This window comes from Psittacula echo (assembly GCF_963264785.1).
Source record: "Psittacula echo genome assembly, chromosome: 1".
In the NCBI taxonomy this organism is placed as follows: domain Eukaryota; kingdom Metazoa; phylum Chordata; class Aves; order Psittaciformes; family Psittacidae; genus Psittacula; species Psittacula echo.
The window spans coordinates 138,732,219-138,745,199 of record NC_137735.1 but is presented as its reverse complement, the minus strand read 5'-3'; the positions used below and the strand labels follow the sequence as shown (position 1 = coordinate 138,745,199).

The 12,981-nt window shown below is 43.6% G+C and overlaps 1 protein-coding gene across 1 annotated transcript in view; it reads left to right on the top strand.

Annotated features, from left to right (window-relative positions):
• CELSR1 (cadherin EGF LAG seven-pass G-type receptor 1) overlaps positions 1–12,981 on the top strand; it is a gene marked incomplete at both ends in the record, with an annotated part of 164,932 nt that overhangs the window by 150,059 nt on the left and 1,892 nt on the right. The window contains 8 exons of the mRNA XM_080623828.1: positions 1–175; positions 5,941–6,053; positions 6,705–6,784; positions 8,044–8,170; positions 10,103–10,228; positions 10,525–10,661; positions 11,157–11,260; positions 12,052–12,219. Coding sequence (XP_080479954.1) covers positions 1–175; positions 5,941–6,053; positions 6,705–6,784; positions 8,044–8,170; positions 10,103–10,228; positions 10,525–10,661; positions 11,157–11,260; positions 12,052–12,219 — 1,030 coding nt within the window. The remainder of the gene's footprint in view (positions 176–5,940; positions 6,054–6,704; positions 6,785–8,043; positions 8,171–10,102; positions 10,229–10,524; positions 10,662–11,156; positions 11,261–12,051; positions 12,220–12,981) is intronic.

The window sequence follows — 12,981 nt, the reverse complement described above, 5'->3', positions numbered from 1 at the left end:
TTTATGTGCACCGTGATTGCCATCCTCCTGCATTATTTCTACATGAGCACCTTTGCATGGATGTTTGTGGAGCAGCTCCACATCTACCGGATGCTGACCGAAGTGAGGAACATCAATTTCGGGCACATGCGGTTCTACTATGTTGTTGGCTGGGGCATTCCTGCCATCATAACAGGTACCCTCAACTACCCCAATACCATTTCCCTTTCCTTCCCTGCTAACTTCACTGGCCAGATACAGGAAAGTTGCCCGATCCAGGCCAGCTATGGATGCACTTAACTGCTGCTGTAGCTTCAGTGTTTTCCTGAATGAGGGCAACACCAACTCATGTATAGCAGAACTGATTCTGAATTTGGCAGATCTGTGTACCAGATGTCTGCTGCCCCAGTTGAAGTGATACTGACAGTTTTACAATAATATAAGCATAATCACACACAGATTAAAACAGGATTTGATAACATTGCTTGGGAATAACAGTATTTTAACAACTTGCCAGTAGCCTGCAGAGATTTTTCTTCCCTGTGCTGGTACCTCAGGATATGGACACATGGTCTCCCAGGGAGGAAGCTGCAGTGGCTTCAGAACCCAGTGCTGCCCCCAGGATATTTACTGCCCTTCACTGGACATTCCCATTGCCTACCCTCAACCAGCTGTAAATGTTCCCTGAAAGGGATTTCAGCAGTTCTGTTTTACTTGGCTTAAAAACGAGCTGGGAATACTCAAGCAGCCTTTTACTTCATTTCAGATACAAAGGCAATAGCTTCCAGTTAAGGGAAAGTAATGAAAAGCTGGAGGCAGTAATCTTTTAAACTGTTCCAGGGTGATCCACAGGAGCACATCCATCTCCACCCTCACCATGCTTATTTTTGCAATCAGACATTTCCAGTGCAGCACATGGAGCTTTGTTAATGCAGGCAGACAGCTCCTTGAGAAGTGCGCTTCACAGAACAGTTGGTGTGGTTTTTGGTTCAACTCTTTCAGCATGTATCTGTTGCCATATGGGAAACCAGATCATAGGCAGACAGTTAACTTTTATCCAATTACTTTTATTTTTACAGATAACAACATACTGTCAGCAGTGGCAGAGGTTTAGATGTCTCTCAGGTCAAACAAATAATATCACACTTGGAAAAATATTATGGAAGAAGTTAGACTTAAAAATATATGGGGCTTTTTCTGTGTGACTTAGAAAAGTGTAATACCAAAACATAGCAGAAGTTAGTAGAGGTCAGTTCTCTCTCTGGAGAACTGGTTAAGTAAGTTTTTCTATATCACCTCATGCATAAATAATTTCTACTTCTATGAGTCTATCCAGAACACAGTGGAAGGCACAATCCAGAAGGCTCTGCCACTATAGACGTATCCCTGACTTTTTAAATGGAGATGGTCCTTGGACTTCTGAGATGTTTCAGACCTGTGTAACTTTTATCAGTACACGCAGGACTACTGAGTGCATTTAGAAACGTCTAAGTGAAATCATGTAATCGGCAGCATCATTCTTAGCAGAAGAGTAGTATTACCGTTAAATAGCAATAAACAATCTGCATTTCAGAACACAACTTTTTCAAAGACTTTTGTCAGAAGGATTTTGTGTTTCATGTTTAGTTTCTCTCCTGAATTTTATATTAACTCAGAGTTTCTCAACAGCAGCGTAATGCAACCTAAATGTTACAAGTACACCATTTGTACATTTTTCTACTTACATATTGTTCTCTGTGATCTGGAACAATTTTGCACTTTTAAAACTGTGAGTTACAGCCCCATGTTGTCTCCTGTGATCTCTGAATCTATTGAGTTTGCAGTTCATTGAAATGAAAAGTCAGATCCCTATTACTGGGCAAGTCAGAGGATTTTGTAAACAAGAATAAAGCAAACTAAGCCTTTAGTTTGCCCTTCCGGATTTAAAAATCATCTGAGGAGAAAATTATTTCATCATAAATAGCACAATGTGGGATTTCTTGCCTCTGGATAGCTCTGTTACTGTACATATTTTAAATAAGCTTTTTTTATAAATTTTAATATATAAACAGTAAAAGGCCCCAACTTCATAACATGCATCTTAAACACAATTTCTTTTAAATTGCTTTGTGAGAGAAGGATTGTGTATGCTTCTTAATAGTGGAAAAATCTAGGTATGGGAAGGAATGTTAGTCTTGGACATCCAGAGGGCTTTTATGTTTTATTTGAGAGATAACTATCTAGCCCATTTCATCATTACCAAAGCTGTCCTGAAAAAAAAAAGTGAACCTGCAGTAGCAGTGGCTTTGCTCTGTTTTGTTTGTTTAGTTTTTCTATTTTCCATGTTCAAATTGACATTCATTGCAAGCTGGGACATAGTGGTCCTAAGGCATCTGTGATGGGACCAGGCTACTTGCTGAAGGGAACCTTGACCTTAGGAGAGGAGGAAGCTTAGTAAAAATGCTTACATAGGGGACGGAGAAGAACTCCAACAGAGAAGAACCACATTTAATCGCAGCACAGAAAAGCAAAATGCTATGAATAAAAATGGGATAGGAGTTGGGAGAAGGCCATCCAAAAGAGCGTGAATCTGGAATATTTCTTCATGGAGAGTGATAGTGAAACATTTTAAATTTGCTTTAAGCTTGCTTATTTTAAAATGTAGTTTGTGCTGTCTAGGAAAGGGATTTTATTATTTCCTTGTGTCAGAAGCAAAAGGGCTGGATTTGGCACCCCGCGGGACCCCTCCAGTTCTGCATGTCTTCATGGCAACACGCTAACCAGTTGGCATGTGTGTGCAGTAACTGCTTTGCCATGGAGACTGCAGTGCTCATGTTAAAACAGATTCTTGCATCGCCCTAAAACCAATGCCCCCAGAAAATGTCACTTTCCAGATCTGCTGAGAATACTGAGCGAGGTGCTGAGTCGGGAGAGAGGTGAGGCTGACCCTCAGGAGCCTGAGTCACCGGCAGCTGCTGAGCCTGCAGGAGCTCAGAAAGGTTAAAACAAGCCCCTCCGGCAGCACCTCCCCATGGCAGGCTCTTGGCACGTCCTGGGATGGCTGCTGGTCCCCACAGGATGCTTGGCCATAGAACCAGCCCCAGATCCTGCAAATGTCAGTGAGCTGTCACACAGCCCACACACTCAGTGTGCTCAGGACAGCCAGGCTGCAGCATTTCACTCATGGGCTAGAACAATTCTGTGTATGGCAGAATTGCATCGGGTTAATTCTGCCTTTGGGTAAGGTGTTATTTCACATATAGTTGACTGCAGTAAAATTTGAACCATGGACCTGAAGACTGCAATTTGCCCCGTTTGTTTTATGGAGAACTTCAAGGTAGGATTCTGAGAGTGAAAAAATGTTTCTGTCTGCCAGTTACCCTTAGAGCCGGATAATTGATCAAACTGTAGTTTAAGTCCCACTAATGGGGAAATCAAGTCCTGGAAAACAGACTGTGTCGATAGAACTGCATCTGTATAAAATACTTTATGGTCCCTTAATCGTTTATGGCTAACTCTGGATGGCAGCTTCTGAAGGGGGTGTTGGAAGGGCCAGTGGGAGCAGGGAGGGAGACCGGTCCTACCTCGTTCCACGTTTCAGTGAAAACAGATCCAATATCCTCAGCTTTGCCAAATAGCCAGTTTAATTTTCATAGACCATAGGCCTGTACCAGATGTGAATATTGGCTGTGGGCCAGCTTTGAGCAGCAAGAGTGAAACACAGCTACCTCTCCCTTTTTCAGTATCTTTTCATCCAAGCACACAGGCTTCGGTTCAAAAAGGCATTCATTAATGCACATGAATTCCTCCAGAGAACAGCACTGCCGTCAGCCTTGGCTGCCTACTTGAGTCAGGACATACGCTCAATGCAGTAGGTTGCCCCGATGCCCAGACAACATGCTGCAGCCATTTACCATATGTTGCTGGCCGTAGGCCTTGTAGGGATCAATTTCTGTGTCTTGAAGAAGAAGGAAGACCTCTGCAGATGGGGTACACCTGACTCAGAGGGGGAAAAAGGATCTTTCATATGAGTTAGAGCTCTTTCAAAATGTAGTTTAAAGCTCTTTCAATAAGTTTGAAAGACTAACTTATTGAAAGAGCTTTAAACTACATTTGAATGGGGAAAGGGATAATACCAGGCTCACTAGAGATAAGCCTGGCGGTGGCATACTGATGTTTGATGGACGGTTTTCTTACAAGGTCCTTCTTTCCACCATCTCAGTGGAGGTATGGGATGGAGATCAATGTTCCACGTGACAGCAAAGGCTCAAAGGTTGTTGTTGCATTAGAAACCACAGAAGCGCCTGAGAATGGTCACATAGGAATTAGAGTTTCTCCCCCCAAAAGGGTGGAGGGATCAATAGCCCAGCTGAAGCGCATCTACACCAATGTGTGCAGCATGGGCAACAAATAGGAGGAGCTGGAAGCCATTGTGCAGCAAGGAAAACTATAATACAGATGCAATCATGGAAACATGTTGGGATGACCCATACAACTGGAGGACTGGCAGAAGTGCTCACCAAGCCACTTTGCATCATTTATCAGCAGTCCTGGCTAATCGTGGAGGTCCCAGTTGACTGGAGATTAGCAAATGTGACACCCATCTGCAAGAAGGGCCAGAAGGAGGATCCAGGGAATTACAGGCCTTTCAGTGCTGGGGATGACACCAAGTTGGGTGGGAGTGTTGATCTGCTGGAGGGTAGGAAGGCTCTACAGAGGAAATCTGGATGGGCCGAATTGATGGTCTGAAGCCAGTGGTATGAGGTTCAACAAGGCAAAGTGCCAGGTCCTGCACTTGGGTCACAGCAACCCCCATGCGATGCTACAGACCTGGGGAAGAGTGGCTGGAAAGTTGCTCAACAGAAAAGACCCCAGACGTGCTGACTGACTGCTGCTGAACATGAGCAGCTTGTGCCCAGGCAGCCAAGAAGGCCAGTGGCATCCTGGCCTGTATCAGCAATAGTGTGGCCAGCAGGGCCAGGGCAGTGATCTTCCTCCTGGGCACTTGTGAGTCTGCACCTATAATACTGTGTTCAGTTCTGGGCCCCTCACTGCAAGAAAGACACTGACGTGCTGAAGCGTGTCCAAAGAAAAGCAACGGAGCTGGTGGAGAGTCTAGAGAAAAAGTCCTGTGGAGGAGGTGGACTTGGCAGTGCCAAGTTAATGGTTGGAATCAATGATCTTAAAGGTCTTTTCCAACTTAAATCATTCCATGATTCTGTGATTTTGCAGGTCAAAGGCAGCAATTCCTGTGCATCGCCATATGGGTGAGGTATAGGTCACCATATCAGACAGCACTGTAAATCAGCAGGTGGGGGTTGGACTCAGAGGCTCCCTTGGAATTGTCCAAGCTTTGAAAAATAAAACAATAAAAGGTGTGTTCTTAACTCAATTGCCCTGGGGGCATTAGCAAGTTCCATTTCAAACAGCGCTGAAAGCAAGATGAGGTACCTGAGATGGCAGCTCAAAATGAATCCCACCTGAGCTCAAGCAGTTAACTCCTGTGAGTTCCCAGGTTCCTTTGTCTCTGGTGCTATTTTAGTGACAGCAAGCTCACGGCAGTTAAGAATGCACTTATTTGTTGTAGCATTGACATCTCTTCAGTTATGATTCATGTCATTCAGCTGCATAGGCTTATTGAAATTCCTCAACATGTCACTCACCCTCAAGGCTTCGTCCCACTGTATGACTGTAAAACTGTGCTGAAACAGAATTAATTTGGGACTTGCATTTGCTGTCATTTCTATGCAGCTGAATTTTGTTCTGGTAGGCAAAGCTTGCAGTACTGTTTGATATGGAGTGACCGATATAAAGATTGTGATTTGCAGAAGTTTTATTTGAATATTTGCCTTGATTTTGACTTCCCAGACTGTCCTGGTGAACATATTTTGCCATTGTCATTTTGTTTGTCAAACAGTGATTTGAAAATGTAGATCTCAGCAGCACCTTTCTGATGTACTTTCTCTCCATTTTGTGACCCAGGGCTTGCTGTTGGTCTGGATCCACAAGGTTACGGGAACCCTGATTTCTGCTGGTTGTCTGTTCATGACACCCTTATCTGGAGTTTTGCTGGGCCCATCATAATTGTTGTAGTTGTAAGTATGGTGGAATTGGCATCCAGAGCTGTCTTTTACTTACTGCTGCCTTTTCATGTTTTGTCAAACAGTACTCATAATGCAAAGCAACTGTATTCTTTACAGTTGAAGCCAATGTACTTAAGCTTGTCTCTTTTGCTAAAACAAATAAGACATCAGCTAAGCTCCTGAAAATCAGGAGGCTGCTTGCCAGTGTGAAGTTTGCTTGTGGAGCAGTGGCTGTATGTCCAGAAACCTATTTATTTTTCCTCATTTGCTTTGTGCCGTGAAGAAGTATTCAGAGGAATTACCACTGTGTAGTTGCTATGTTACTATATTCTGATATTCTGGTTTGACCCAGCTGAAAGAAGATGCTGGGCTGAGTGGACTCTGGACTGGACAAGGACAGCCATTCCTGACTTTTTATTTCATTCAAGCCTCTTTTGTATGGGGCCATTTTACTGGGTTTCATCCAGATCAATTCTCAGGATGTTCTTGACTATGTTGGCTTAAAAGGAGATTAATCTTGGAACTTAGAGACCTGTAAATTAAAGGAAAAATATTCTTGGCATGATGAACTATTTTAGGATAAAAATTGCATTTTCATTGAAAATTGAGCTCTTAACAAATGTACAGAAAGAATCCATGCTGTTATTTCTATTTCCCTTTCAGATAAACGCTGTCATCTTTATATTAGCATTGAAGGCATCGTGCAGGCGAAGGCAACGCTCATTTGAAAAAAATGGAGTCATGTAAGTTTAGGTCCAAAAAGCTGCAAAAAACGTTCTGGCTAGGAAAATAAAGTGATGGAATTGCCTAAAAGGAAGTGTTGGAGTAGGAGATAAAACAGATATTTGGCAGAAGGAATTGGAGCTGCACCTACTCATGGGGTTCCCTTGGAGGCTCTGAAAACCTCCACCATGATGCTCTGCACCACCAGCAAGCATAGGCAGGAGAAGGAAGGGGAGAGGGAAAGGTCTGGTCTCCAGATGGTATCATTACAGTCCTTCCAGATCTTTCGTCACACACCCTACTACACTTCACCTCTTCCCATGGCATGCCCAGGTAGACTTATTTCTGGGTGTCCCCATGCTCACCCGTGGCTCAGAAAGGTCTCCCCTCCGGAATGCCTGGGTTACCAGCCATGTTGTCGCAGAGACCCATTGAGGTTCCCGTGCTGAGCACCAGCCTCCCCCAGCCCCATCCCCATGGGGTGAGCAGAAAGCCTTGCAAGCTGTAACCTGCCGCTTTCCCGAGCTGCTGGGGCAGCCTGTTCCCATTAACGTCTGTTTTGCCCAAAGCTCAGAATTTACCTGTGAACTGAAACGTGATTAGCTAGTGGCAGGACAGACCCTTTTCTAGTTTTATTTTTTTCAAACAGGTAGCTGTATGAGGTTTCAAAAGGCTGCTTCTAGCTATTTATTCAGCCCTGGCTGCTGGGTAATTTCTTTACATTTCTTTTTGAAATCTCCCTAAACAAATGGAGTATAATTGCTACTTAATGGCAGGTATTTTACTCATAACACAAACCTTTTGCCACTGGAATTGTGACCATCTTTTGACAGTATCTGTGGAAATAATGTTCTTAAGTAAACAAGTATTCCCCTGAGTGCCCTGGATCCAAAACCTTGAGCTGTAACGTTGAGAAGGCATGTGAGAGTGAACTTGACAAACAGAAAGAAGACGTATGCAGCCATTTACCACCCAGATCTCTTCCTAACAGTCAACAAGGCTGAACAGCAGGGGCTTGGCAAAGAGCCTGGTCTGTTTGAAGAAAACCTTGGAAACAAACTTGAAAAGAAATCACCTTTTTAACCTGAATTTGCTAAATCTTTGAGTAGTGCAGTGAGAGAGTTGGGAATGGGGAGCTGGGGAACACTGCCCTGTTTTTCCCAAAGGGCCTTTCCAGTTGCCAAATTGTTGGGCACATGACACCACCCAGGAAGTGCAGGGAAGTTAGGCTATACTCTTGTATCTTGTCATGCTGCAAATGTCTGTGTTTGCATTACAGCTCTGGGCTGCGAACGGCGTTCGTGCTCCTGCTGCTCATCAGTGCCACGTGGCTGCTGGGGCTGATGGCAGTGAACTGCGATGTCATGATGTTTCACTATCTCTTTGCCATTTTCAGCTGCCTGCAGGTAAGTTGGATGGTGTCTTGTCCATGGCAGACCTCGGTGAGCATGCTGCTGCACTCAGACCTCAAAAACCTGCTAAACATGAGCTGACTAAGAATAACAAAGATATTAAGTACAATTTTTGCTCTCTTTTCTCAAGGAGAGGGTTCTTTTTACCAAAATCATAACTATGAGTAATTACATCTCTCACCTTCAGTCATTCTAAAGTGCTCCACTGTTATAACTTGTGACAGATAAATAACAGTAGGCAATTGTACTTCTATTTTTCTAGAGACAAAATCTTTGTTACTGTCTTCTGTGTGCTGATTGTTAATAGTTGTTCTGTTGCTATCACAAACAAGAGACTGCTTTATTTCACCAAGAGTAAATGGCGAAGAGTTCAAGGCTTTCACAAATTCAATTACTGTTTAAGGAAATTAGGCAAATAATTGTTTTCAAATACAACTGATTGCATTAGGGTTTTACTGGGTTGCTTGTCCTAGTGTACACACTTGTTGATTAACGATGCAGAAAGTAGTTATTTATAGGAGACCTGGCATGGAAGTGGTCATGAAGCTTCATGTTGATCATTACTTGAATGGCAGTAACTGTTATGGCAACTGCCTGCAGTATCAAGACAAGCTACTGCTAGCAGGTCACTCTTATCAGCTGCAGCACAACAGCCACAAATTGTAGCCAAGGAGAAAAGAAGTCTGATGGGTGTTATCCAGAGATGAGTGTCCATGCCCTGGAAGCACACCAGATAGGCCAGCTCGGAGCAAAGTTATTTTGCGATGTAACTGGTGTGCTCTGAAATAACTGCACCTCCTCAGGCTGTAAAATCAGGCTTCCAGAAGTCAATTTAATTTCTATTAAATTAAATATAAACCTGATGAGAGGGAGAGAAGCCAGCAGCTGGAATTCTCCAGACTTGTCTGGTATGTGGCGTTTCACGTCAATGCCTTCTTTGAACTTGTATTTTTAGAGACATTTATGTGAGTTTTATTAATGAATAATCCCAAAGTGCTAATGCCAGCTAAGACCGCTTGTGATTGAATGTTTAGAAAGTGAGCTTGAAGTTGAAAGTTACTCTAGGTCAATTGCTTTGTCTGAAATCATCTTGTGATGTTGGTACAGCTGCAACTTCATGAGTGATTGGCTTCTATATACTATATTTCCAACCAAAATTGATAACAATTTGGCAGCTGCATGAATTCAGAGCAAATACATCTGAAGGCACGCACGTGCGTGCCCCCTGCCCCCAGCAAAAGCTCTGAATGTGTGTTTCTGGAAGCCAAAAACTGCCTAGCCCTGGGGATTTTAATGATATTCCCACCAGGAGGTATGGCTGAACCAAGGAACGTATGGGGCAACAGCTGGGACCTCTCTGCCCACAGTATCTCTCCACATCTCAGAAGGCTTTCTGAAGTTCTCTCAGCAAAGTATTCAGGACACTTACCACAGAAGTTCCCCATTTCCAGAGGTTTTCACTAAAGGCTGTGATGCTTTTTATGTGCTGCTATTGATTTTGTCTTATTATCGCTGTAATAAAGTCTTGATACGAGTACAACCCTGAAACTCCCTGCAATGTCTTCCAGTGGGTGGGACACAGAGGTCCCTATTGGATATTTGGAGAAGAAAGTTTTTTCCCAAACAGTGAGGGAGGGCGGCACCTACCACAAACTCAGCTCTGTAAATCCTAGAGGAACACATCATTTTGTATGTTTTCCCAGGCCTTACTCACATTTGAACTTGGAAGCCAGTTTTGAAGAAGTCCTAGGAGATCAATCAACACCATTTCAATCAAAGAGAGAAAATAGTTATTGCTACTGAAATCATGACTACAGACTAGAATTCAGGGGTTGTTTCAGAATGGCTGTTCTCCAGTATCTGTATTTGCAGTTTGGTAGTAATGGATCAATTACATTTATTCTTCTTCTCTCTAAAATGATCCAGGGGCTGTTCATTTTCTTCTTCCACTGCATATTCGACAAAGAAGTCAGGAAGCACTTGAAGAACACTTTAACTGGGAAGAAGCCTCTTCCAGATGATTCCACTGCAACAAGAGCTACATTATTGACTGTAAGGAACAAACACTGGGAAAAAACATCCTTTTAGTGGTAGATGTTAGCTAAAATGAACTTACAGGTGACTTGTCCGTAATTAAGTGAATTATCTGACTGCTTTCAGTCACCTGTACAAAGATTACTGATGGCCTCTCTCAGAAGCTTTGACTACTATTTTAATTGGAACTTTGGAGAGTAAAGAATTCCTCGGCATCAAAACCCACTTGGTTCCTTCAAAACTTACATTCATGGGTAATGTGGGGTTTGGTAGGATCATTCACTATTGTTTTGTGTCTTTTTTTTCTCCTTCAGCGCTCTCTGAACTGTAACAACACATATATAGAAGAGCCAAATATGTATCGCACAACCATTGGGGAATCCACTGTCTCCCTAGAAAGCACCGTCAGGTCAGCCAAGAGCCACAATAGCTACCTTGCTTATATTCTCAGGTAATCAGGTGGCAGGTGCATGGCTTTCAGGTGCTTGCCTTTCCATTTTCATTGCTCTTGTGGGAAACAGAAATGTTGTGTTTCAGATGCTGCTTGGTTTATGTCTTAACAGTTCTGGTATGTGTGACTCTCGTTTTCTTTTGCATGCATCTTTGGAGGGGAGCTCCAACAGTGCAGTGGTTAACATAACTGCTGTGTTAACAATGTGGGCTGTGCCCCTTGTGTGTTAAAATTCAGACATGTCTCAAGGAGTGTAATTTAGCTTATTAACTTCGGGCTTTCTCAGAGTGTGGTTCAGTGGCCAAAGGCAGACAGCTTCATTAGGATAACCAGTGTCTTGCTGTAAAAGTGACCACATTGACAATCAAGCAGAGGCTGGCAAGCATCCACTGCAGCTGTCTGCATTTGGCTGGAGGAATCTCATCTGCATGTCTGCACTGTTGTTAAGAACAGTGAAGTGACCAAGAAAGTTGTCCTGTGTTTTTATTCTCAAAGGGATGAGGCTGCTCATAAGCTCAGTGGATCCTCAAGTCAAGCAAGGGCTGGTCAGACTGAAGCAGATTCCTCTATTTTCCATAGGAATCCATCAAAATCCAATGGTAAGGGTTATTTCTAAATGCTTTGACCCAGTTGTGCACTTTCCCCTTCTCAGCACTTTTCAAGAACAGTTAGTTTGACCTGGAGTGTCTCATTCTTGTTACACTCTTGGCATAGTGAGCTATGCAGTGGCTGCCTTACAAGGGAATCCTGGAATAGAAATATCATGTATCTGCTTCTTGTGATGGTTCAGTTTTAATCTGACAGCTGTCACAGCTGTTGACAGTTTCTGGCGTCCCCTTTCTTCCTCACAAATTATGTGCTGTTGCTCTTCATTTTTAATTGGAGATCTTTTAACAGTTGAGACCTTGAGGCAATATCCTCCTTTACTGCTATGTGTTTTGTACAAGAACATGAGAAGTGTCTGTTGGCTGATTTCCTGTCATTTGGGCCTTGACGTTAAATTTTGTTGCCTTGTAGCAGTTCTTTATTTTTTAAAGTGCATTTGCAGATTCTTGGTATTTCAAGGTACCTTGGTTTGCTTGTGTGTTGTGTTGATTGAGATCCTACACCTACTGTTCTGCATAGCAAAAAGTGCTCCCATTCTGTTCTGCACCTCTCATGCACATAAAAGGTCCTGCCCACTGTCTGAGCCAAGCAATTGTGTTCCCATATTACTTAGATGGCTGCCCTTGTGAATTGATCCCCTGCACGTTTATGGATGTAACCCTGGCATGGCCTGAATCGTATGCCTGTCTTTTCTTTCTCCTTGTGCGTTTGTCAGCTAGACTTGTTTAGCTTAGGTCCACACTCTGTGTGAAACAAACTGTGTTTCCCCTTTCTGCATTTGTAGAGCATGATTCAGACTCCGACAGCGAACTGTCCCTTGATGAACACAGCAGCTCTTATGCCTCCTCCCATTCATCGGACAGTGAGGAAGATGGGCTTGAGACAGAGAAAAAGTGGAACACATCTACTTCCAAAAATAATGAACGTGGCCCACTCCACAGTACACCCAAAGGTACTCCCAGTGCAAGGGAAGAGCAATAGGTTTATTCCAGTCTGCACCTTTAGAGCAGATAGGACAAATTTGCCTAACTACCATATGGCTGAGACAACATCCCTGCTGCTGTGCCTTGCTTCTGTGGAGAAGCTTCTTGTCTCCAGCTTAGAGACTTTTTTTCATCCCAAAGGCTTGTTCATAGGGGTGGCTGAGTGCAAGTAAAAGGATGCTTGATCAAATCAGGTAGAGTGGGCTTTGCAGGCGGGTCCCTACAGCACTTGGGAATGGTGCTACCCAGCCAGCAAAGTCTCATATGAAGAAAGAAGAAGAGGAGGAAAAAGCTGGTTGTTTTGAGCTCAGGAGCAAGAAACACCTGCCTCTCCTCATGCAGTACAGGCTTGTGGATTTAGTGGTGTTGGGGAGGTCCTGGCCCTAAAGAGCTGGAGATCATTAGCTGTTAATACTGTGTGGCAGGGTGCAGGCATTTCTAGGCATAGTTCATCTTGTCCTAAAGATAAGTCAGCTTTGACTGATGAACATCTAGGCTGTGTGCTCGTACTCTGCACAAACACAGCACAAGGTGCCATGGGTGCACTTACCCTTTAGAAACTAACCTCGTCAAGGAGCTTGTGGGATCACCAGCTGAGGGATAGGTTTGCCTCATACTTCTCTGTGATGGAGCCAGTGACCTTGCTCTGGGAAGGGTTTGAAAACCCTGCCATCCTACCAGGTGTGTTTTGTGGGTGTCACTGCACCCTGAGGGCAGTGCAGTCCAGCAAG